We start from the raw sequence: 27,464 nt of genomic DNA, 5'->3' as shown, positions 1-27,464 counted from the left end.
AAGACCTTCGGAGACAACCAAAGAGCCATGGTGAGCATCAAATTGTGAGACTTCAGTGAAAATTTTGTTTCATGTATTATAGCCACAAAGTACAAGCATAAATTGTGTAAACAGCCATCAACCAAAACAAACTCAGGAGTTGTGTTTTAACAATGCCAAAAGGGCTAAGACCTTTGGAGACCACCAAAGAGCCTAACATAATAGAACCCACCAGCCAAGTGCATGTAATTATCTTTATAAGGAAGGACAAAGAAAGTCATCAGTATCATTACAAATGCCTTAATTTTGCTGGGCAAACTTGGAACAATATTATTGGCTAATCTTTTGGAAATACATGTAAGGTGTTGACCTCAGGGCACAGGTTGGATAATCTTTGGCCTGTTCTGAAGACAGCTGAAGTTAGTGGCATTTGCAGGTGTTTAGATTGACTTCAGGCACTTCACAGATCTCTTGAGAGACATAATTCGTACATTTATCCATCTCTTAAAAAATCTATAGCAAGTGAAGGATTGTTAAAGTACAAATATGGACGTCAGAGGTAAACTATTGTAAATCCAAAACTGGCAATGTTAAGGTTATGAGGTGACTTGTTTTGGTAGGATTGTTAAAGTACAAATATGGACGTCAGAGGTAAACTATTGTAAATCCAAAACTGGCAATGTTAAGGTTATGAGGTGACTTGTTTTGGTAGTGTCTTCTTATGGGTAAAATATTGTATGTTTTGCAGGACTGACGATAAGCTGTGTGATACTATTGTACTGTATGTGCAGGGAGAACCCAGCAATAAACAACAGTTCAACCTTATACCATCTGCCACACTCATTGTATTGGCTCTTACGATAGATTACTAGGTTAGAACTTTTGATTTCACCTGCCTTAAAGGTAGAAAAATATGCACCTCAGCAGTTTCTTCCTGCATTGTAAAGCAAGTGAAATGATAATTTACCTCTGACATCCAGAAATGTAATAATAACTAAAGTTGGCAAGTAACTGAGTAAAAGTAATTGCATTACTTGTAACAATTACTTTTTTAATAAATTTTACTCATAATCGTTACTTTTCACAGAATGTAATTTTTGTTCATAATTTACTTCTGAAAATAAAATTGTAATCATTGTTTTAGTAATCATTACATTCTAGAAATCAATATACATTGCATTGAGATCTTGGCAACTTTGGAGTTCCAGCACTGGTAAGTTGTCGCACCAAGGGTATGATGTGCACTCGTTCATTTATATACAGGTTGTTATGATTACTGGTTGAGATTTATAAGTCCCATACTTCAACAAATGAAAGTATTGACAAAAGAAAGGGAAGGGCCTTGAAGAGCGTGAAAATGAAACACTCCCTAGGGATCACAAAACTAATATTATCGGGGTCAAGAAAGAACAAGAGTTGGCCAAGGAAGGTCGATTAAGAAAGATGAAACCGAGGAGCCTGACACAAGCAAAGTAAGTTGGCAGCAATGTTAGACTCAGCTTGCGGAACCATGGTCGCAAACCCACGCTTCCAAGTTGAAAGACCCTGGTCCCTCGTTTAGCTGTTTCTTGTGACAGCAAGGGGATACCATGGATGATATTCTACCAACCCCACCCTACAGGGTTTACATGGTCAAGAATAAACATGTTATAGTGAAGGGCTTGAGGGATTTCCATTCCCTTTTTGAATAAATATTTTGAATTAATTGTTCGGGTTACTGTAGTCACGCCCTAGTTCGTGAACCATGGGCAATGGCTGAATGGCCAAGTAAGTGGTCCTGAGAGTCAGGATACCAGTTGCTATGGAATGGGAGTAGGCATCTCGGACATATTCTGAGTCATGGCCCTCCTTGTGCTCAGGCGGCTAGGACTATGCAATCCACCGGTAGTCTATAACCCGTTAGAGGAGAGATCCTCACCTGCACAATGTGTAAGTAGGGTAGCATCCTGCTTCATGAATTTACCGAGCTCAGAAGAAAGAAAGTAGAACTGGCTGAGTCAGCAAAGAGGATGCATCTGGTTGTGCTAGGAGTAAGTAATATTCGGGTAAGGGGAGATAACGAGGAAGAGATAGGAGATTATAAAGTGTACTTGACGGGTGTTAGGAAGGGAAGGGCAGAGTATGGAGTAGGGCTGTTTATCAGGAATATGATTGCATGCAACACAGTTTCTGTTAGGCACATAAATGAGTGATTGATGTGGGTAGATTTGACAGTTGGAGGAATTAGGACGAGAATTGTCTCAGTGTATTCACCTTGTGAGGGTGCAGATGAGGATGAAGTTAACAAGTTTTATGAAGCATTGAGTGACATTGTGGTAAGGGTCAACAGCAAGGATGGAATAGTGCAAATGGGTGATTTCAATGCGAAAGTTGGAAGTAAAACTGAAGGATACAAAAGGGTGATTGGTAAATGTGGGGAAGATATGGAAGATAATGCAAATGGAAAGCGTTTGCTGGACTTCTGTGCAAGTATGGGTTTAGCAGTTACGAATACATTCTTCAAGCATAAGGCTATTCACCGCTACACATGAGAGGCTAGGGGTACCAGATCCATAATAGACTATATCTTAACTGACTTCGAATTCAGGAAATCTGTTAGGAATGTACAAGTTTTACGGGGATATTTTGATGGTACCACTATCTGATCTGTAGTGAACTAAGTATCTCTAGGCCTAGGGTAGAGAAAGTGAAATCTGTCTGCAAATGAATAAGGGTAGAAAATCTCCAGGGTGAGGAAATTAGACAGAAGTACATGGATATGATTAGTGAGAAGTTTCGAACCGTAGACAGTAAGCAGGTTCAGGATATAGAAAGAGAATGGGTGGCATACAGGGATGTTGTAGTAGAAACAGCAAGGGAATGCCTAAGAACAACTGTGTGTAAAGATGGGAAAAGGCGAACATCTTGGTGGAATGATGAAGTGGGAGCAGCTTGTAAACGTAAAAAGAAGGCTTGTCAAAAATGACTCCAAACAAGGGCCGAGGCAGACAGGGAATTGTACGTAGATGAAAGAAATAGTTGTTGAATCCTAAAAGAAGTTGTGGGAAGCCGACAAAAGAGTAGCGTTACAAAAATGTTGCAATGTTTGGGTTGGGAAGAATTGAGAGAAAGAAGAAGAGCTGCTCGACTAAGTGGTATGTTCCAAGCTGTCAGCGGAGAGATGGCGTGGAATGACATTAGTAGACGAATAGGTTTGAATGGCGTTTATAAAAGTAGGAAAAATCACGATATGAAGATAAAGTTGGAATTCAAGAGGACAAACTGGGGCAAATATTCATTTATAGGAAGGGGAGTTAGGGATTGGAATAACTTACCAAGGGAGATGTTCAATAAATTTCCAATTTCTTTGAAATCATTTCGGAAAAGGCTAGGAAAGCAACAGATAGGGAATCTGCCACCTGGGCGACTGCCCTAAATGCAGATCAGTATTGATTGATTGATTGATTGATTGATTGATTGATTGATTGATTGATTGATTGATTGATTGATTGATTGATTGATTGATTGATTGATTGATTGATTAACTGGGAAAGGCTAGGTCAAGCAGCAGGAAAACATTTCTGGACAGTAATAAAGAATCTTAGAAAGGGAGAGAAAAAGGAAATGAACAGTGTTTTGAGTAATTCAGGTGAACTCATACTAGATCCCAGGGAATCACTGGAGAAATGGAGGGAATATTTTGAACGTCTTCTCAATGTAGAAGGAAATCTTCCTTATGGTGTTCCGAACAGCCAAGCTCATGGGGAAGAGGAAAATGATGTTGGTGAAATTATGCTTGAGGAATCGGAAAGGATGGTAAATAATCTCCATTTTCATAAATCATCAGGAATAGATGAAATTAGACCTGAAATGATGAAGTATAGTGGGAAGGCAGGGATGAAATGGCTTCATAGATAAGTAAGATTAGCACTGAGTATTGGTGGGGTACCTTCATATTGGAAAAAAGCAGTAATTGCACATATCTATAAGCAAGGGAACAGGAAAGATGGCAATAACTATCAAGCTATATCATTGATTAGTATACCAGGCAAAGTATTCACTGGCATCTTGGAAGGGAGGGCACGATCTGTCGTTGAGAGGAAGTTGGATGAAAACCAGCTTGGTTTCAGATCACAGAGAGGCTGTCAGGATCATATTTTCAGTATGAAAAATTGAAAAATGCTACGAGTGGAATAGGTAGTTGTGTTTATCAAGGGTTTTGAAATCCATGTTGTTGGTCCGCATTGAACTGAGATAACGTATAAATTATGCACAGGAGAGTTTATCACCTATTCAATACTAAATTGTATTTACAATGTTATTTACATTACATGGGATTAGTTTCAATTCTACTTGGGGCCATCAGCCATATTAAACATACACAAAATTTGATGAAATCCTAAAACATGTTTCTAAGCAATAGAAATCTTATGAACATATAATTTACAATATGAAGTGTGGCAGACTGAACGCTGAAAGGCACAACAGTCTATAATGATAATGAATGTATGTATTTATGTATGTATGTATGTATGTATGTATGTATGAAGTGTGGTTAAATTGGGCAAGGGCTATGGCGCTCAAAATGCTGCAAATGAAATTGAAATATTACGTGTGACATAGGTAAGCATTAAATAATACAAATACACTAAACATGCTGAAAAGTCTGGAATAAAAGTACAAATGAGGTGCTCTGTGTTGTAGGTTAAAAATTTCAGTATGATTTTAGACTCATGGAATTCAGTAGGTCCTGGTAATACACAACGGTTGTGGACCGAGTGCTATGGTACTAAGAATGAACACAATGTAAACTGATATATATATATATATATATACACAAGTATGTACAATGTCTGAGTAACAAAATGTGTAGTTAATACTCTCTAGAAGAAGAGTCGACTATAGACTGTATCATCTGAAGCGGAGAATTTGGTACTTGGTGTATTAAGTAACCAAGTCATGTTGACAGGGCTGCATGGTTGATTGTTGGGCAGACTGAATATGAAGTTTTTGAATTCTTCTTGAGAAGAAAGTAGACACTGCACGTGGAGATATTAATTGGTGGAACTCTCAGTTCATAGCGGAAAACAAATTGAACCTATTAAATTGAGGAAAGCCAGTAAAATGCAAAGTACGTAGAAGGAGGAAAAGATTACCACAAAGCGAATGGACACTCATCTCGCGCTTCGGTGTATGTAGCTTAGCTGATAGTGTGCGACTGGTGGCGGAAGGAGGAATATGGGAGGGGAGGAAGGCAGGCGCATGCGGGGTGGATAGAGTAGAGGTGGCTTGGAAGGGGATTGGGGGGGGCAGGGTGGAAAGGGGAAGAGGGGGGAATTTAAGGCGGAGCTGAAGGGTGTGGGAGAAAGGGTATTTGTTTCGGAAAAGTACCTTTAATTAAACTTAGGATTAGATTCTGGTTGGCTGAATTATTGTTTTTGAGAAAAGTGATAGATAAATCGAAAAGGATGTTGGGTTTCTCTGAGATTTCATTAAGATTGTAATTGGCATTAAAATATTGATCTAGGTGTATGTAGTAATTTTCCATTATGTTGAGTAAAGGGCTATTATTTGCTAATTCAAGGATGTCCAAATCATGTTCGATATTGGTAAAATTATGGTTATAATCTTGCATGTGTTGGCCGATAGCTGAAAACTTACTGTATTTTATTGCGTTAGTGTGTTCATGGTATCTTATATTGAAGTTTCTTCCTGTCTGTCCGATGTAAGATTTGTCACAGGTATTGCATTTTATCCTATAAACTCGTGATTTTAAATATCTGCTGGTCTTGTTGATATGTGAAGTATTGTGTAAAACGTTCATGTTCTTATTGTTGGTTTTGAAAGCTATTTTAACGCCTTGTTTAACTTGTAAATATCATTGTTGAACGTGAAGGTGGAAAATGTTAGAGGTTTAGTTATTTCTTTTTTGAGGGTAGTTTTAGGGCAATGTTTGTGTTTATTGATTATCCTTTCTATAAAATAATTGCTGAAACCTTTGAATTTTGCAATTGCACAGACTGTGTTTCTTGGACATACGTGTGCTAAAAGCTCAATGAACTAGATTATTTTATGTAGCTTGTTGCATTGAATTTTGGTGAATGGTGGAGGCTGTTTGGGTAGGTTTTCTGAATATTTTGTAACTGAAAGAATCTGAGTTTCTAGTGATAGTTCAGTCTAGAAAGTTAATTTTTTGATTTGATTCGGTTTCTAGTGTGAATTTGATATGAGGATCAATACTGTTGAGTCTTAAGAGGGTGGTGGAAGCATTAATTGATTTTTTGTCCACAATTACGAAAACATCGTCAACATATGTTTTAAAATTCATTGTTAATTTTGGTGTATTTGAGGAAATCTAGGTATATATCTGTGAAGATGCCTGAAGCTGATGATCCCATTGCCAAACCATCCTGTTGATATATGACATTGTCGAAAGAGAAAAAGTTATTGTTGACAACTGGTTTTAATACTGTGATGAAATCTTGTATCTGTAGTTTGATTTAAGTGGCTGTTTTTGTTTAAATTGTTTTCACCGAGCTCGATAGCTGCAGTCGCTTAAGTGCGGCCAGTATCCAGTATTCGGGAGATAGTAGGTTCGAACCCCACTGTCGGCAGCCCTGAAAATGGTTTTCCGTGGTTTCCCATTTTCACACCAGGCAAATGCTGGGGCTGTACCTTAATTAAGGCCACGGCCGCTTCCTTCCCACTCCTAGCCCTTTCCTGTCCCATCGTCGCCGTAAGACCTATCTGTGTCGGTGCGACGTAAAACAACTAGCAAAAAAAAAAAAAAATTGTTTTCAATTATCAGAATTAATTTTGATACTTGTATGCTTGGGTACATATTTACAATATCAAAAGAGTGAATCGAGTAATCAGGTTGCATACTGAACTGGTTTAGTTTGTCTACTAGCTCTGATGTGTTTTTAATAGACTTTTTAGATAAAAATTGATAGTTTTTTCTTAAGAAGCTTTGGATGAATTGTGATATTTTGTATAAGGGACTTGGCCTATAGTTGATAATTGGTCCATGTTTGTGGGTTACTGTAGTCACGTCCTAGTTCGTAAACCATTGGCAATGGCTGAGTGGCCTAGTAAGTGGTCCTGAGAATCGTGATACCAGTTGCTATGGAATGGGAGTGGGCATCTCGGACATATTCTGAGTCATAGACCTCCTTGTGCTCAGGCGGCTAGGACTATACAATTCACCGATGGTCCACAACCCGTTAGAGGAGAGATCATCACTTGGACTATGTGCAAGTAGGGTAGCATCCTGCTTCGTGAATTTACCGAGCTCAGAACATTTTAAGCAAGCCTCAAACCTATGGGAGTAATGGAGTCCCACTCACATTTGACAGGCGAGGGACTCCTTGGAAACAACTTGGCGAACGAAATGGAATTCGATGGGGAGCTATCAATATTAATGGGGCTTATGGAAGAAAGAAAGTAGAACTGGCTGAGTCAGCAAAGAGGATGCATTTGGATGTGCTAGGAGTAAGTGATATTTGGGTAAGGGGAGATAACGAGGAAGAGATAGGAGATTATAAAGTATACTTGACGGGTGTTAGAGAGGGAAGGGCAGAGTCTGGGGTAGGGCTCTTTATCAGGAATACCATTGCACGCAACATAGTTTCTGTTAGGCACGTAAATGAGCGAATGATGTGGGTAGATTTGTCAGTTGGAGGAATTAGGACTAGAATTGTGTCCGTGTATTCACCATGTGAGGGTGCAGATGAGGATGAAGTTGACAAGTTTTATGAAGCATTGAGTGACATCGTAGTTAGGGTCAACAGCAAGGATAGAATAGTGCTAATGGATGATTTCAATGCGAGAGTTGGGAATAGAACTGAAGGATACGAAAGGGTGATTGGTAAATGTGGGGAAGATATGGAAGCTAATGGTAATGGGAAGCGTTTGCTACGTACTTTGCATTTTACTGGCTTTTCTCAATTTAATAGGTCCAATTTGTTTTCCGCTATGAACTGAGAGTTCCACCAATTAATACCACCATGCGCAGTGTCTATTTTCTTCTCAAGAAGAATTCAAAAACTTCATATTCAGTCTGCCCAACAATCAACCATGCAGCCCTGTCAACATGACTTGGTTACTTATTACACCAAGTTCCAAATTCTCCGCTTAAGCTGATACAGTGTATAGTCGACTCTTCTTCTTGCCCAATTCAACCACACTTCATATTGTAAATTATATATTCATAAGATTCTTACTGCTTAGAAACATGTTTTAGGATTTCATCAAATTTTGTGTATGTTTAATATGGCTGATGATCACCCTGAGTAGGGTTGAAACTAGTCCCGTTTAATGTAAATAACATTGTAAATACAACTTAGTATTGAATAGGTGGAAAACTGTCCTCTGTATAATTTATAAGTTGTGTTTATGTTTCGTAGATCTAGAGAAAGCATATGACAGGGTACCGAGGGAAAGATGTTCGTCATACTGGGGGACTTTGGAATTAAAGGTAGATTATTAAAATCAATCAAAGGCATTTGTTTTGACAATTGGGCTTCAGTGAGAATTGATGGTAAAATGAGTACTTGGTTCGGGATACTTACAGGGGTTAGACAAGGCTGTAATCTTTCACCTTTGCTGTTCGTAGTTTACATGGATCATCTGCTGAAAGGTATAAAATGACAGGGAGGGATTCAGTTAGGTGGAAATGTAGTAAGCCATCTGGCCTATGCTGATGACTTGGTCTTAAGGACAGATTGCGCCGAAAGCCTGCAGTCTAATTTCTTGGAACTTGAAAATAGGTGCAATGAGTATGGTATGAAAATTAGCCTTTCGAAGACTAAATTGATGTTAGTAGGTAAGAAATTCAATAGAATTGAATGTCAGATTGGTGATACAAAGCTAGAATAGGTCGATAATTTCAAGTATTTAGGTTGTGTGTTCTCCCAGGATGGTAATATAGAAAGTGAGATTGAATCAAGTTGTAGTAAAGCTAATGCAGTGAGCTCGTAGTTGCGATCAACAGTATTCTGTAAGAAGGAAGTCAGCTTCCAGAAGAAACTATCTCTACATCGGTCTGTTTTCAGACCAACTTTGCTTTACGGGAGTGAAAGCTGCTGGGCTCAGGATATCTTATTCATAAGGTAGACGGAACCGACATGAAAGTAGCGAGAATGACTGCTGGTACGGACAGGTGAGAAAAATGGCAGGAGGGTACTCAGAATGAGGAGATAAAGGCTAATGTAGGAATGAACTCAATGGATGAAGCTGTACGCAAAAAACCGGCTTTGGTGGTGGGGTCATATGAGGCGAATAGAGGAGGATAGGTTACCTAGGAGAATAATGGACTCTGTTATGGAGGGTAAGAGAAGTAGAGGGAAAACAAGGCAACGATGGTTAGACTCAGTTTCTTATGATTTATAGATAAGAGGTATAGAACTAAATGAGCCGACAGCACTAATTGCAAATAGAGGATTGTGGCGTCGTTTAGTAAATTCACAGAGGCTTGCAGACTGAAAGCTGAAAGGCATAACAGTTTATAATGATGAATGTATGTATGTAGTTATCTTGAAAGTAATGATAACAAAAATGTAGCTTGGGAACAATCATTTTGAAAGTTTATTTAGTCTCACTTAATGATGAAAGCCTCTTAATTCTTTTATGCTAAAAACCGCAAAATGGAGTAATGTATTTTTCCTTGCAAACTTTGGTATCTTTCATTGCCGTATGAAAAATTCAGTTATTCCCTAAATACTCACATTCTGTGAAGTAATTTTATTTTTACTGATTACTTATAGGAAAAGTAATTAGTAATTGCAATTGAGCAAAATTTTTCTCAGGTGACTGTAATTGAGCCCAGTTACTTTTCTATTGTACCTTTTCCAATTCTGATAATAACCAAGTGCCTTATCCAGTCGTGGATGTTGGTGACCTAGTTATCGCCCCTAGCTAGGTCATGGGTTACTGGTCCTGAGCCAGAGTTAATTTGTGATAAGTTGGTTAGTTCCTTTCCATTCCTCCTGAAGCCAATAGACATCCAAGTGGTGATCATGTCCAACGTTACTATACTTCGGAGATTTCATGGGATTCAATCGACATGGCTATGCCGTTGGTCCATTATACTTCAATAGAGGCTCACAAATTCAATCTGATAGGGATTGAGAGGGTGTTGAGTAACAAAAATGTCAAGGTTTACTGACTTATCCAAGTTCAAAATCCATTGCAATTTCATTTATAATTTGCTCTTTACTCCCAGTCTTTTTTATGCATCCAGTTTCATTTCCGTAGCCACAGTGTTTTGTTTTCTCTTCTTTTCACTTGACAGTTTCATTGGTAAAACAGTACAGTACTCAATTAGAAAACTTTAGTGCACAATGATTCACTTAGAAATTGCAAATCCAATACATGGAAAGTTTAACTGTCATGTTGGTACTGCATACTGTTTAATCTTTAAAATTCATTTTTTTTGGTGGTAAGTCTGCTCCATGTAAGAACCAGCAAAAATATAGAGGAATGCAGTAAGTGATGAGTAATTATCATGAGCTGTACCACCTTCGAAAGCTTGCATCAGGGCATAGGTAGGAATTTTCCTGTACAAGTCACTTGTCACCAGGAACATAGTTATGTGTTACAGAATGTTCCAAAAATAGGTGTTGAGGTCCAAACCAGGCTCCAGACTGAGCACTCAACATACACACAAATTATTATTATTATTATTATTATTATTATTATTATTATTATTATTATTATTATTATTATTATTATTGTCCGACTCGTTGGCTGAATGGTCAGCGTACCAGCCTTCGATTCAGAAGGTCCTGGGTTCGATTCCCAGCCAGGTTGGGGATTTTAACCTTCATTGGTTAATTCCAGTGCCCCGGGGGCTGGGTGTTTCTGCTGTCCCCAACATCCTTGCAATTCACACACCACACATAACACTATCCTTCACCACAATAACACGCAGTTACATGGCAGATGCCACCCACCTTCATCGGAGGGTCTGCCTTACAAGGGCTGCACTTGGCTAGAAATAGCCACACGAAATTAAATTAATTATTATTTATGCTACTTTTGTAATTCTGTTTTCTTTATGGTTGTGTTGTACACCAGTCCTACTATATCACACAATTATCATCTTGTTTTCATGCTGGGCTGAGTAGCTCTGACAATTGAGACACTGGCCTTCTGACCCCAACATGGCATGTTCAATCCTGGCTCAGTCTGGTGGTATTTGAAGGTGAAGCCTTGTGTCGGTAGATTTAGTGGCAAGTAAAAGAACTCCTGCGAGACTAAATTCCATAAACCTTAAAAGTAGTTAATAGGACATAAAGCCATTATTATTATTATTATTATTATTATTATTATTATTATTATTATTATTAATCTTATTATTATTATAATAATATTGTTTTCACCATTTTTATATTCAAGTTGAATTAAGATGTGATACACTAGATTTTGGCATGATTTCAAGCTATTCCAGTCAGTATGCTGTTCCATGATATTTTATTAAGATGCTTGTTTGTATCAATGTATAGTAGCGACTTTTCTTGAGCCCTAGTTCCCATTCAGCACTATGGAGCTCAGAGCTCAAGAAAAAGTTTGCGTACTATACTGGTATGTCCAGATTGAAAATCTTTTGTAAGTACAGTATGTTTATACATTGGAACAGCATTGCAAGGAGATCAAATTATCTCCCCTCTTCTTGTATATTTTAGTCCAAGAATGATGCTTCTCACCTAACACTACAGATAATAAGTTGTGCATTTTATGTTATGGCTTTAAGCATTTAAAGAAAATTAGTACAGTAAATTATTGATTAATCAAATACAACATTATGATTTACCTGAAATCAATTTGTTATCAATCTTTCTAATATAATCCACATTTGGTGGGCATGTTGACTCCCTCCTTTGTTAGTCTGACACATAAACAAGTTTTGTCTTTGTTGTTTGTAGCAAGCAATGCATCTCTGATAATGGTTTCTGCTTTTGCTGTTTTCCATTTCCTTTATGAAAGTATCATGATCATTGAGGAGATAATGATCTTTTTAAGTAAAATCCCACTTTTTCATGATAGCTTAGGAAGATGGGAGAGTCAGGCATTTAGTAAGTTTCTCAATGTCTTCGGCATGCTAAGTATTCTGCTTTATATTGAAGTGTGGCTGTTACTGTTTACCCTTAACCAATGGATTAATACAGTTACCGTGGTTATGTTAGCTCTGTTTCCTTCACCTTCTCGTAGTTCTGGTGTTGAGAGGCAAGCCAGTTATCAAATACCTGATGTGGATATTAAAATGTTAGACCTGTTTTGATGTGGCATGTTTCAGATAGGTCTCAACACTCTTCTGCTAGTGATGATCGTAAAATGCCAACTCTAAAGTGTGAAGCTTTCTTGCCTCATCAAAAAGCCTCCAAACTTCGGTTTGTGTCTTCGGTAGAGTATAGGCACTCTTCAGGTAATTGCACCCAGCATGCCATCTTACTTCTGCTTCTCCATTTATTCTTCTTCATGCCCATGAAGTAATGCTTTTTGTAGCTAGACCGCTAGCATGTCTATTCTGACACCCACGTAGATCCCATTTGTAAGTAATACTTCACTAAATAAAAATTAACATAGAGCTTACCACATTGCTTTTGTCTTGGCATAAACATAGACTGAGCATTAACTGAGCATGAGACTGCCACATACTGTGGCTTACATAGAAACTTGTTACAGTACCCAGTTAACAGTGTTATCTTGGTATAGACCATCTTTATCACAAGAATGTATTGCTGTAAATATCCATGGCTATGATCATGATATGAACAGTCGCATTGGGCTGATGACCTGGATGTTAGGCCCTTTTAATTAAACAACAAGCATCATCATCTTCATCAACAACAGTCACATTTATGTCTATAAATATGTACCTGACAACTCAAGGAATCCATTGTAAAAAGGACTGACAGAAATAATTTACTGATATACATGTACTATTTATAACAATATTGGTCACTATCACAGTTAGAAGGTGGAGAGATCCTTGTGAGAAGATGGAACTTTGCTTGTAATTGACAGGAGAAGTTATGTTATTTTTATTAATGAAATAAAGCAAGGATATTGTGTTATACACACAGTGATGGTCCTTCAGTGGTGCCTCTAAGATAATTTTGAAAATCCTAATGAAGAATATATTTCTTTCAGTGACTTGAATATTAGTAAAAGATAAGTTATAAATAATAATAAATAATAAGTAACCTTTTCCACCCTTTTGATACATTCACAAACAAATATCAGAATGTCAGCTGCCTCTGTGGATCCATGGTAGAGTGTTGGCCTCCGGATCCCAAGATAGCGGGTTCAAACCCGGCAGAGGTAGTCGGATTTTTGAAGGGCGGAAAAAAGTCCATTCAACACTCCATGTCATACGATGTCGGCATGTAAAAGATCTCTGGTGATACATTTGGTATTTACCCGACAAAATTAATTAAATCTCAGCCATAGACGCCCAAGAGAGATCCGGTTTACTCTGTCTGCCATCTAACGGACCTAGAGTAAAACGGAACGTCGAAATTGATGAGCAGACAGCCAGATGGTGTCAAATTGAAATGTCTGCACACGGTAGCTGAGGCCATACAATTATTATTATTTTTAATAATAATAAATAATGTTATTTGTTTTACGTCCCACTAACTACTTTTTTTTAAGGTCTTCGGAGACGGCGAGGTGCCGGAATTTAGTCCCGCAGTAGTTCTTTTACGTGCCAGTATATCTACTGACATGGGGCTGTCGTATTTGAGCACCTTCAAATACCACCGGACTGAGCCAGGATCGAACCTGCCAAGTTGGGGTTAGAAGGCCAGCGCCTTAACCATATGAGCCACTCAGCCCGGCTATTATTATTTTTATCAGAATGTCAGGCACTATTTGCAGTTCTCTTACAACTGCCATACAGTTCAATATAAAGGTCTTGCAAGTTGCAAGAGATGAATGAGGTGAACTTTTTTGCAACAACTTAGTACGGTATGCAGGTGGAGTAGAAAAGTGTAATTCCTGATGGTGAGAGTTTTTCAGATCAATTCTTGTGATGAAACTCGCTGATCTGAAAGGAAATAAAAAATAAAGATATATATTAGTAAAGGAAGCATGTTCTAAGCCTTCTGTTCTTGGTTATTTTCAACTTTTAATTATAGAGTCAGATTCACCGTACATATTACAACTTAAATTCCTATGTAAATATCTAACATGTTTCCTCTCGTCTGTGTTACCTAAACTTATCTTTGCGGATTTAAATCAGTTGTTCACCTGATAAGCATAGAGTATATAAAGCATGCTTATTTTATAAAACAACCAAGAACCAGTAACTCAGAAAAACAACTGTACCACTAGGCCAGGGATGGCGAACCTTTTCCAACTAGTGTGCCATTTTAGGTCTGGATTATTATTCTCAACTGTTTACTGTGCCACTTGTTATTTTCGTTTGTAATGGATACAACCTCCACCCCTACTCGCCACCGCCACCACCGACTTCCATCCCTAATTCCAAACTGTTTTTCATAATATGATATTACATATATATATATATATATTGTAAAATACCAAATACACGTGATTGCATGTTTCATGGTCGTATTTTGCGAATACCGCAAAAATAGTTAGTAGCTTTGTCATTTATGTTAGGTTCATAACTTGTCTTCACAATGTTCACTGTAGAAAATATCTACTTGCAGGCGTATGATGACCCAAACAAAGTAAGTAGCGCTGTAGCAAGTTTCTTCATGGCCGAAGACTTTTGTGGGACACTGTTCCACTGTTCAAGTATTAAATTCCCTGGCTTCTGGAGAGAGTATTCACCATCCACAGCACACCCGATTTTCACTAATGCTTCATCAAGTTGTACGAAATTTTCACCCATACATGCTTTCTTAAAATTCAGTCAACTCCATTTCTAAGCTGCCAATATCTAACAACTCCAAAAAAAACCTCATTTGTGCAATATGAGGTTTGGAAATAAAGTGCGATACTTTCTCCATATCTCAATATTGGGATCATTTCTTGGCAACTATTTGTCTTACAAAATTCACAACAATAAACAGTTACTCACTAAGAAAAACTACGCGATGCTGGCAACCACACAAAAGCCAAATTTCACTCATTCACTTGATATGGGTGAGCGAATGGCTCGTCGGCTGCATCTGACATTTATTTCACTTGACTTCCGGATCTGTGGGTGTTGTAGTGTTGCCATAATGCACGTTTGAATGGAACTAGAATTTAGATATTCAGTATTTATTTCTTAAACCTGAAACACTGTGACTATACGATGGATGAGATATGTATAGTCTAGAGTACAAAACGTACATAAAAATGTTAAGATGGTCATGTGATGTGCCACCGAAATTGTGTTCGCGTGTCACCTAATGACACGCGTGGCATAGGTTCGCCATCCCTGCACTAGGCCTATATTTTCCAGGGTTTGTATTTGACAATACCACGTTGTGTAGTTCATCTTATTTCACTCTATGTTAGTTCTAATGGATTATTCACTTAGAAAGATATATTTGTCATCTCATATCAAATGTAAGTAGTGTTAATTAATATTATGTTCCACATCATCACATACAATGGAGAAGAGAAGGCCTAACAGCCTTAAATACGCCAATAAAGACATTTATCTACCTATCTAACATCTATTAACTTTATTCCAGAAGGAAAGCGATAGATTTGGCAACAAAAATCTATCAAACAAAGCTGAAATGTAAATAAAATTGGAAAGATAAGAGAGATTAGAGAAAAAAAAGAACAATAACTTTGAGTGGGACTTCACATGTACAAACAATTCATGCAAAATTTTTGTTAATATGGATCAAAGTTGAGACTTGTTTTGAAATATGAACTCATCTTCTTCTTAAGACGTCGTCTCCAAACGGAGGTAGACGATCCAGACGGCCAGCTCCGATCTTGACGTTGCAGCCATGCCATGTTGATTTATTGCAATATCTCTCAGGATCTTTAATGCAGTGGTTTCCCATTGCCTTCTGCATCCTAATGCCATTGACCAAACTGGTTCCTCCGCCTTTGGGAACAATTTCTCATCCCCAGGACAGTGGAGTGCCCTTACCCATACCCGCTCATCCACTCTCAAAGAGACTGTTGGCACTTGGTATAGGAGATCTCCTTATACCGGGAGATAATCGGTCCCTTCATTCGTTAGCCCCCTCTGTACCACGGGGAGGTGAATGTCAGGATTTCACCATCACTGAAACAAGGACCAAATGGCATTTCCTTCTTTCTCTGGTTCTTTAGAGAGGTATGAACTCATACAAGGTCAGAACAATGTCATACTAGTCTAGTGTGGTCAGTGAGAGCAATAGAGAGACGTGGACAAACTCCACATCCTCATACAATGCTGTTCTATTCTCCTTCCTAGCTTCATATTTTTTAAATTACTTTTTTGTTTGTAAATATCTAATATGTTTCCTCTCAACTATGGTACTAAAACTAACTTGTGAATTTATCAATGGCTTATCTGCTGAGCAGAGAGTGAACAATGCATGATATTGCATTTGTCCTTTGTTCCGTGTCTTGTACCATCTGAATAAACATTTACTTTCCTTTTACAGCCTTTTCTCTTTTTATCTGACTTCTTCCTCATCTTACATATTCCACATCTAGAAGAAAAGTTCTCTAGAATGACTCTTGCAATAATTTTATCTTATTAACCTCTCTTTCATTATTCTTGATTTGTATTTTGAATGAATTAATATACATACCGTATCTATCTATCGCACCGAATGACCTTGTTACTGTCTGTTTCCTAACTCACAGCCAAGAAAACATCAGACTTGAAACAAAAATGGTGGCATGAACTACTACTGCATTATAATAGTGTACAGTGATGAATGTGCAATTTCATCAATTGAATTCAAACCTTTCAGTACTTTTAGAACAGCTGTGGTTCACTTCTGAAGAAGTTTACAGTTTAGAGTTGAGAAGTTTACAGTTTGTTTCTTGAACATGGTATAAACTCAGAAGTATATCATCTCTACTAAAGTAGGCTATGAAAGTAATTAACATATTTTAGAAAATGTACAAATAAAATATTTCCTTGGTTGGATTTGATAAATGAAACAAAATAGCCAATCATATCCACAAAATCAAGAACCTATGGGCCTTGACTATAACATTCAAATCACAGAAATCATGAGAAAATACTAGCTTAAAACTACTCGTTGGCAATGGTGCCAAATTTCTCTGCAGCTGTGGAATGAAGATATTCTGGGAGTGATTAAATACAATCATTGCCTTTCATTATTTACACCAATTTATGAAGTGAAATTATTTACAGTATAAATCTATTACTGTATTTACTGGCATAATTCCCAAACATTTTTCTTTGAATATTACAACCAAAACCTTAAGTATGGTATTACATAATGTTTTTAATTTCTGAGCAAAGTACAGAGACTAAAGTAACTTCAGAAGAATAATAAACGTCATCAGAAAGGGAATATTCAGGTTTCAAGACAAGTGAAATAACACACCATTTCCACCAAAGAAATTCTAGCTTCTCATGAGGGAGGGGAGGAAAAGAGTTGTCCATAAATGACTTCATTCTCATTGCATTTCTGGTGAAGAAAAGTATTTGGCATTTCATTAGCCAGATGACAAAAATTAGTCTGGGCCTCCTTGAATCAAATTTTCTGAGGAAGAGGATCATGGTTGGTACAACATATTTTGTATTTTCAAACAATTCAGACATAATGGAAATCAAAAAGGAGTAAATTGAGAGGAATTGTACCTTTAAAGGTTGTAAGGAATGGTAAAGATCCACTATATTATAACAGAGAAGTAAAGAGACTAAGAAGGAGAAGCAGATTGGAAACAAATAGTCAGAAATTGCTGTGGAAGTAAGGAGAAATTGAGGTAACTTACTAGGAAATTGAATATAGCAAAGAAGTCAGCTAAGGATAACATGATGGCAAGCATAATTGGCAATCATAAAAATTTTATTGAAAAATGGAAGAGTATATATAGGTACTTTTTCCAAGAAGGACATTCCAGGAATCATTAATGAACAAGGGGAGTATGTATGTGAGGATCTTCAAAAGGCAGAAGTATTCAGTCAGCAGTATGTAAAGATTGTTGGTTACAAGGATAATGTCCAGATAGAGGAGGTGACTAATGCTAAAGAAGTATTAAAATTTACCCATGATAACATGACACAATAAGATACAAAAGTTGAAAACTACAAAAGTGGCTGGAATTTATAAGATTTCTGGGGATATACTAAACACAATGGGTTGGGTTATAGTACCATATCTGAAGTACTTATTTGATTATTGTTTGCATGAAGGAGCTATAACAAATGAATGGGGAGTTGCTTTAATAGCCCCTGTGTATAAAGGAAAGGGTGATAGACATAAAACTGTAAATTACAAGCCAGTCAGTTTGACATGCATTGCATGTAAGTTTTGGGAAAGCATTCTTTCTGATTATATGTTTGCGAAATTAATAACTGGTTTGATAGAAGGCAGTTCAGGTTTAGGAAAGGTTAATCCACTGAAGCTCAACTTGTAGGATTCCAGCAGGATATAGCAGATATCTAGGATTCAGGAGGTCAAATGAATTGTATCATGATTGGCCTGTCTAAGGCATTTGATAGGGTAGATCATGGGAGACTACTAGCAAAAATGAGGGCAATAGGACTTGACAAAAGAGTGACTGAAAGGGTGGCTATATTTTTAGAAAATAGATCTCAGAGAATTAGAGTAGGCGAAGCTTTATCTTTATCTGCGAGACTTTAGTCGGTCTTGAACGTGCATCTCGGGATGGGTGTGTTGAAATAAGTGCTAACTCCCATGCATAGCCATATGTAGCTACAAGCCAGTCCCAAGAAATAGACAGTTGTTATCTTATGATGACAGACAGAATCAGTTTTCCTGTGTTTGATGAAATATCTTCTTTTCTTTCTACCGCTTTTCCCTGAATGCTGCATGTCAACAGCACCCTCAAGAAGAACTTTAACAACAAGCTTTACTGTATCGTCTCATGTGTATGATTTTAATTTTGTTCATTAACAGCTTTTGAATGTTCGTACTTGGAACAATCTGGAACATACTCGCTATTTTGGTTGACGTGCTCGGCAACCCGATTTATTTTAATGTGTTGTTCTGTCCTTGTGTTTTTTGTGCTTTTTCTTAAATATCTTATGGCTGATGATGTCTACAAGTTAGACGAAACATGTCCCATCATAGTTAATAATGTTGTTTAAATAAATAGACAATAAACTTATGGTATTGTAAAGGTGGAATATTGACTTAACCTAAAAGTATACGTACAACAATACGGGCTTTACGATAAAATTTATTTTATGTAATAATCATAAGTGCAAACTGTGTCGCACATGTGGATTTGGCCCTGTTTTATGGATGGATGCCCTTCCTGACACCAATCCCATATGGAAGGACGTACAGTAGAACCTTGATCATTCAAAATCTGTCAATTCAAAATCCTGCCTAATTTGAAGAAGCTCTTGTTCCTGGGTATATTAGGTACTTTTTTTTTTTTGCTAGGGGCTTTACGTCGCACCGACACAGAAAGGTATTATGACGACGATGGGATAGGAAAGGCCTAGGAGTTGGAAGGAAGCGGCCGTGGCCTTAATTAAGGTACAGCCCCAGCATTTGCCTGGTGTGAAAATGGGAAACCACGGAAAACCATCTTCAGGGCTGCCGATAGTGGGATTCGAACCTACTATCTCCCGGATGCAAGCTCACAGCCGCGCGCCTCTACGCACACGGCCAACTCGCCCGGTAGGTACGGTTTTGCTTGTTATTTGAATTGATTAATTTGAAATACAGATAACTCGTCATTCGAAGAACAGTGTCGCTCCCATTATCAAAATTCAGATTTTTAATTCAAAACTGCATTTACATTTAAAAAATGGTATTTTATAAAGTAATTTACATTCAAAATTTATCTGTGTCATGATAGAACGCATCTTCCGCAATGTGCAGGGGTAGCTTTCTGCACTTTCACTCACTTTGGTGTGCCTACAGTGTGGTTCATATTTGTTAAGATCAAGTGAAATCATAATTCTTTTGTATTTAGCGCTTTAAAGAATGCCACAATATCACGTAGCAGGCAGTGTACGGAGAAGCGAACACTGGCGATGCCCACAGCTGACAAAACCGCATGGCTTATATAATCAGTTGGTATGCACCAAACAATATTGTCAATGCCGACGAAACTGCATTTTTATGCATAGCCCAAACCGACATCGTTTTAGAAGAGAGAAGTGCCAGCTGGGAAATTGTACGAGGGTGGGGGTCTAATGTGTTGCAATGCACATGGAAGCGAGAGACATCATAGGAAAGTTCGGTAAGGCACGAAGTTTTAAGGGCATCGGGCACTTTCCGTGCAAGTACGAAGCAAAAAAAAAAAATTAAAAAAATGGCAAAACAGTGTAGTAATCCATAAAATAAAGAATTTGTACAGGGTAGTCAGCATAATTTATCTTCATTTTTGAAAAGTGTTTTTTCTGTCTTTGTGTGAGGTTTTGTTTGCCAGTGATTTATCCAAGTGCATTATTTGAATAATGTACATGCACCTTGTTGGATACACTTTCGAAATAGTTTTTTCCATGGCATTTGAATGGTTTAAACTTTCCTTTCGACTCATGCATAAATGGGTCTTAGAATACTTTGTGACGTGGCACAGGTTGGCATTTCTGAATTACGAGAGAAGTACCATGGTGGGAAATTGTACAAGGATAGTCACTCTATTGTGTTGTAATGTAGATGGAAGCAAGAGAGTTTCTCCCCATGTCATAGGGAGGTTTGATAAGCCATGATATTTTGAAGGGCATCATCTATTTTCCATGCAAGTACAGGGCATCAATACACTAATCCAATGAATAAAGGACTTGCACAGGGAAGCCAACATAGATTTCTCCTCGTCTTTGAATCATGCCTTTTTTTTCTTTCATTGCAGGAGGTTATGTTTGTCAGTGAGTTATCCAAGTGCATTATTTGAATAATGTAAATGCTCCTTGGATACATTTTCGATGGCATTTAAAAGGTTTACACTGTGAAGCAAGGTTAATTGCATGCAGTAACAGGTCTTAGAATATTTTGTAATGCAGCAAGGGTTGGCATTTCTGAATTATGAGTTGACGGTTAATTCAAAATCATGTAATTCTAAGTCAGATTTTTGTGTCCTAACAACTTTGAATTAATGAGGTTTTACTGTAATCACTATTGCGTATTCCTGTGGTGGTTGGTAGTGTAGTGTGTTGTCTGAATATGAAGAGGAAAATGTTGGGACAAACACAACACCCAGTCCCCAGGACAGAAGAATTAATCAAAGGCGATTGAAATCCCCGACTCGGCCAGGAATTGAACCCGGAACCCTCTGAACTGAAGGCCTCATTGCTGACCATTCAGCCAATGAGTCAGACTGTTTGATGAAATATCCAGTGTACAAATTCCAATTAATGAATCCTCAACAACAATGGACCCCTTCACATATTTCTTCAGTGATGATTTGTTCAAACTAATCAAGACAGAAACTAATCATTATGCCAGGCAATCAATTGACAAGTTATGTGCAGAAGGCAAATTCAAAGTGAATTTGGAGCAAATGGACTTTTGTAAAATTATACGAACTCTACAAATTCTTTGCCATAGTTTTACACATGTGTCTTCCGAAGGAGCCGAAATTGAAAGATTATTGGACAAATAATCCTGTACTGCAGATACATTTTGCTTGTAAATTGATGTTGCAAGATCGTATCTTATCAATCCTCAGCATGTTGCATATTGTTAACAATAATACTTTTGTACCTCAGACTGAAACTGACCATGACCCACTGCACAAGATTGGGCCATTTTTTGACAGATTTGTAAACCAAAATATATTAGCTTTCTTTCCATCAGAGAATCTTACAGTTGATGAGGTAATATGTCTGTTTTGAGGGAGAATAAGTTTCAAAGTTTACATGAAAAACAAACCACACAAATACAGCATAAAATGATATGTACTCTGTGGTGCTAAGACAGGATACATGTTGAACTGTAAAATTTACACAGGATCACGTTGTAATGTGGATAATAATAATAATCGTATGGCCTCAGCTACCGTGTGCAGACATTTCGATTTGACGCCATCTGGCTGTCTGCTCGTCAATTTCGACGTTCCGTTTTACCCTAGGTCCGCTAGATGGCAGACAGAGTAAACCGGATCTCTCTTGGGCGACTATGGCTGAGATTTAATTAATTTTGTCGGGTAAATACCAAATGTATCACCAGAGATCTTTTACATGCCGACATCGTACGACATGGAGTGTCGAATGGACTTTTTTCCGCCCTTCAAAAATCCGACTACCTCTGCCGGGTTTGAACCCGCTATCTTGGGATCCGGAGGCGTAATGTGGATGATAGTATGTCACAGTTGATGCAACGATTCTGTAAAGATTATTTTCATAAAGGCCATACGATTTTCGTGGATTGCTTTTATACAAGTCTTGCTTGACTAGGCGAGTTGTGGAATCTGAAGACTGTTGCTGTTGGAACAATAATGAAAAATCTTAGAGGACACCCATTTGATTTTGTACACCAAGAACTAAAAAAAATTAAACTCTCCTTTCGACGAAATTAGCATTTATTTTTTCTAAACTGGAAAGATACCAGAGACGTCGACATACTTTCAACAAAGCACAGAATGACGGCCGCCAATGTTCCCATGAAAACTAAACATGGTGTTGTTCAAAAAATGAATCCTCATGCTATAATTGACTACCATGAGAACAAAACTGGCGTAGACCATAGTGATCAAATCCGACTTCTCCTGTGAATCGATTGTCAGCGCGGCATTTCCCAAAGAAAATTCCCACAACTGAGAAATCTCAGAGGTCACAGAGACAGTGTAAAATTAGTGCTGAGAGTAGCAAAGTTATGTTTGTGAAGTCAGTGCAAAAAGACACTCATTGCTATTGTGAGCAGTGTAATATCGGCTTGTGTTTCCCTAAGTGTTTTGAATTATCTCATACTAGAGCCAATTTCCACAACTGATGTAATTTTTCAATGATTAGTATGTGTGTTGTGTTTCAAAAATGTATCATGGTGTGTGTGACTACATAACTTTTCATGTCTTTAATATGCATTGTGAACATTTAAAAAAAATTGAAAGTAGAAAACAGGGTTTTTAAAATTTATTTATAAAAGTTAGTGGTTTTGCTCCAATTTTGAAAAACAAGGTATGCATGCATAACTGAAACGTTGCTGAATCCAAAATAGGTTTGTTACTGTAAGTAAAGTTATCAGTTATTTTTGTATAAAAATGTGAAAACACACTAAAATGCTAAGTTCACAATGTAAGATCTAACTTTACCTGCTCGGTCTTCAATATGTTAACAGGCTGCCATGTATGACAAGGCAAAACGAATCACGTGTGATGAAGACTTTACAAAGGAATAAACACAGAAATTACATCATTTTCAAAGTTCTTATCTCAACAACATTATGTGCGTGCTGAATATGTGATGCCTCAGAAGCCTAATTGAACCTCGGAGGGCTAACATAACTATTTCGTGGATGCTTTCCATGGGTACATGGAAACACTTCTATGTATTGGTGAAGTGTCGAGGTATGGTGCCGCGTGTTCCGACCATTAGTCCTATTTCTTCAGTCTCTTGAAGATTGTGTTTTGACTTGTAATAGGGGATTGTAGGTTTGTAGATCTCTTATTTCTCTAGGTTTACCACTTTTGGTTGGCCTCTGTGGTGTTCGAACCATACAGTTGGACCTATGATGAACCCTTTTGGGCTGTGTTCTCTGAAGCCTATCATGTTGATATGACTTTGCTGTTCGTGGCCACTCCGTGAACTTCTTTGTGGATATTACAGGTCTTCTCCTTCAGTCCTTTGGCTATGAATAATCTAATTTCATAGTGTTCAGTGTTTCGCAGAAGCTCTACATGTTTCCAGGATCCTAAGACATGAGCAAGAGTTTCTTTCTCTCCAAAGTAGCACTGACAGAGGTTACTGTACAGGGATCTGCTGGGCATGGAGCGCACTGCAGAAAAGTTTGTTGTCATTTTTATTGTCTCTCGCCACTCGTTATCAAACAGGCTGATGTGATTCCTGACCCAAGAATTTACTGGTGGGTGCTCTTTGTACAGTTCTACTCCAAGCCCTCTTGGAGTTAGTGAACACCAAGAGGAGAATTCATGATCTCTTAATGCATGCCAAATTTTTTGAGCATCAATTTTTTGAAATGTTGAGAAGTTTTAAACATCTCTTACTTTCCATATGGGAATCTCTAAAAGGTGTGAGCCAAGAGATTCTTAAGGAGTGTGTTACACATGTTAATGCACTGGAGGTAAGCTTCCCCTGCCCTGAGGAATTCCTGTCTTAATGATTACAGGATCTGATAATGCATCACCTACTCTAATTCTCTGAATTCTGTTTTCTCACCCATTCAGTCACTCTTTTGTCTAGTCCAATTGTACTAATTTTTAACAGTAGTTACCATACCAAATATGCCTTGTATATAGGTTAATTGTGATACAGTCCATTTGACCTCCCGAATCTAAGATATCTGCTGTATCTTGCTGGAATCCTGTAAGTTGAGCATCAGTGGAATAACCTTTCCTAAATCTGAACTGACTTTTATCAAACTAGTTATTATTTCTGCAAATATGTCTAATATATTCAGAAATAGTGCTTACCCAAAGCTCACATGTAACACATGTCAAACTGACTGGCCCAAAATTTTTGGCTTTCTGACTATCATCCTTTCCTTTACACACAGGGGCTACTATATCAACTCTCATTTCATTTGATATAGCTCCTTCATGCAAACAGTAATCAAATAAGCACTTCAGATATCATACTATATCCCATCCCATTCTTTTTAGTATATTCCCTGAAATTTTATTAATTCCAGCTGCTCTTTTTACTTTTCAACTTTTATAACGTTTATAAATGTCTTTATAATTGTAGGTAAATTTCAATACTTAGTTACTATTAGTCACTTCCTCTATCTCTATATCTATACTTATAACCAATGATCTTTACATACTGCTGACTGAATACTTGTGCCTTCTGTGGATCCTCGCATAAACACTCCCAATTGTGCTTACCATCATGTTATCCTTAGTTGACTTTTTCACTAGATTTAATTTCCTAGTAAGTTCCTTCAATTTCTCCTTACTTCCATAACCATTTCTAACTCTATTTCTTTCCAGTCTGCACCTCCTCTCAGTCTCTTTATTACTCTGTTATAGCAAAGTGGGTCTTCATCATTCCTTACCACCTTTAAAGGTACACAGCTTTTTACATATTCCTCAACAATTGCTAATACCCATCCAACCATCTGTTTACGTTTTTTATTTACCATTTTCCACTGATCACAATTACTTTATAAAATTCCCTCATGCCTGCCTCCTTAGCCATATGGTACTGCTTAATATTCTATTTCATTAATATTTCATTTATTTTTAACTATGACAAAAACAGCTTCTTGGTCACTAATACCATCTATTACTTCAGTTTCTCTATAGCTCATCTGGTTTTACCAGCACCCCATCCAGAATGTTCTTCCCTCTAGTTAGTTCCATCACTTTCTGATTCTGCTGTCCTTCCCAAATTAACTTATTTGCCATTTGTTGGTCATACTTCCTGGCATTTCCATTACCTTCCCAATTGACATTTGGTGAATTGAAATCTGCTGCTACAGTCGTCTTCCTTTCCGTATCGTTTCCCACGTGGCTGATTATCTTATCAAATCAGCATCTGCATCACACTGCCCATGTCTGTACACTCCAAAAACATCAAGTTGCCTATTATTTTTAGAGATGAGCCTTACACCTACTGTAGAATTTCAAATTTGTCATCTTTAACTTTTTCGTAGCTTACAAATTATTTTTTACCAGAATGAATACTCTCCCTCCTTCAGTTCCTAATCTGTGTCTACAATAAACACTCCAGTTCTGAGATAAAATTTCTACATCCATTATGTCATTTCTCAGTCATATTTTAAGTCCTATTACAATATCTGGTAAGTATATATTTATTAAATTTCTTAATTCCATTCCTTTCTTTATAATACTTCTGCAGTTCAATACTAACATTTTTATGTCATCCCTACTTGACTTGCAGATCCCTGTACCCTTATCACTGCTCCCTAGTTCATACCTTTTCTCTGAGTGTACCTCCTTACAAACCCTTCTAAACAAACTTCCTAACTTGTAAGTATAGTTGGGGACAAAACATGACAACCTCGCCTCACACCACTACCCTTCAGAGGCAGCCCGATGTCTATTAGGGGCTAATAGGATTTACTATGTCTGCCGTGGTCAGAGTTGCCAAATAGTCTACCTCATTAGCACCAAACGAGCCAGAGCAGGAATAAAACCTTTTTATGGAATCTATTTGCCATTTTGATGTAAACAGAATTATTATTATTATTATTATTATTATTATTATTATTATTATTATTATTATTATTATTATTATTATTATTATTATTATTATTATTATAGCTCAGGAATTTAGACATGAAGAAATAATATTAATATCGTATTATGGCGAAGTAAAGTAGGTTATGAGGTAACGAAGAGAGACCCCTGAATACTAAAACGCAGACTGAAACGACCCATAAAACTGGACTAGCTCAGTGCTAGTCCGACGGGCTAGTAACCCGAAGTCGAGAGGTGCCGTGGGTTCAAATCCCACCGGTTGTTCTTGAAATGATTTCTGTAGTTTTCCATTTCACGTAAAAGCTGGAACATTACAAGGCTGAAATAGCCATAATAATAATAATAATAATAATAATAATAATAATAATAATAATAATAATAATTAGGGCTCGGAAGTTCATGCCCTAAAAATCTAAGAAATATGCATGCAAATATGCTCTTAAAGACTTGAAAATATGCCAAAAATATGCACTATTAAAATGAAAAAATGGCAGCAGACAAGTCAAGTTAGTATTGATAATAATAAACTTACATTTGTCCTTGGAGGTTGAAGCAGAAATGGTCCTGCTGTCAGTGCTGAGTGATGAATTGCAGTTCACAACCATCACTTTTCACAAATTTTCAACTGAAAAACATTGTCTGTTGTCTCACAAAACACTTTTGTAACGTGAAAAACTTCTTTCCACATATTTAACATTAAGAATTTCATTCTTCAGGTTCCGTATTGAATCAAGATTCACAATAGAGAAATGGGAAAGTTAATATCCACCTTTTCAATACAATATATTACGTGAAGGTTTACATTTAAAACATCACGTTTATTTACATTTGGTACCGGTTTCGACAATGTTTGATGTCATCAGCCAGGATAACTATACAAAGATATATTACATTAATCGTGACTCCTACAGTAATATTACATTAATAGTATTGAATATAAACATGAATATAATTAAAAAGTATATACATATATAAGCTGACAGTCAGTGCGATAAAAGATTGTTTTTTATAAGGTGTTACCTATATTTTTAAATTATATTCATGTTTATATTCAATACTATTAATGTAATATTACT

At 37.2% G+C, this 27,464-nt stretch overlaps 1 protein-coding gene across 1 annotated transcript in view; it reads left to right on the top strand.

The window, feature by feature from the left end:
- Positions 1–27,464, top strand: part of unc80 (unc80, NALCN channel complex subunit) — a 1,117,323-nt gene that overhangs the window by 1,053,918 nt on the left and 35,941 nt on the right. Inside the window, exon 61 of the mRNA XM_067137759.2 lies at positions 12,254–12,382. Coding sequence (XP_066993860.2) covers positions 12,254–12,382 — 129 coding nt within the window. The remainder of the gene's footprint in view (positions 1–12,253; positions 12,383–27,464) is intronic.

The sequence above is a fragment of the Anabrus simplex genome, chromosome 1, assembly GCF_040414725.1.
Source record: "Anabrus simplex isolate iqAnaSimp1 chromosome 1, ASM4041472v1, whole genome shotgun sequence".
Lineage (NCBI taxonomy): Eukaryota > Metazoa > Arthropoda > Insecta > Orthoptera > Tettigoniidae > Anabrus > Anabrus simplex.
Note: the sequence above shows the minus strand (reverse complement) of the source record. Positions and strands in the feature narration are given on the sequence as shown.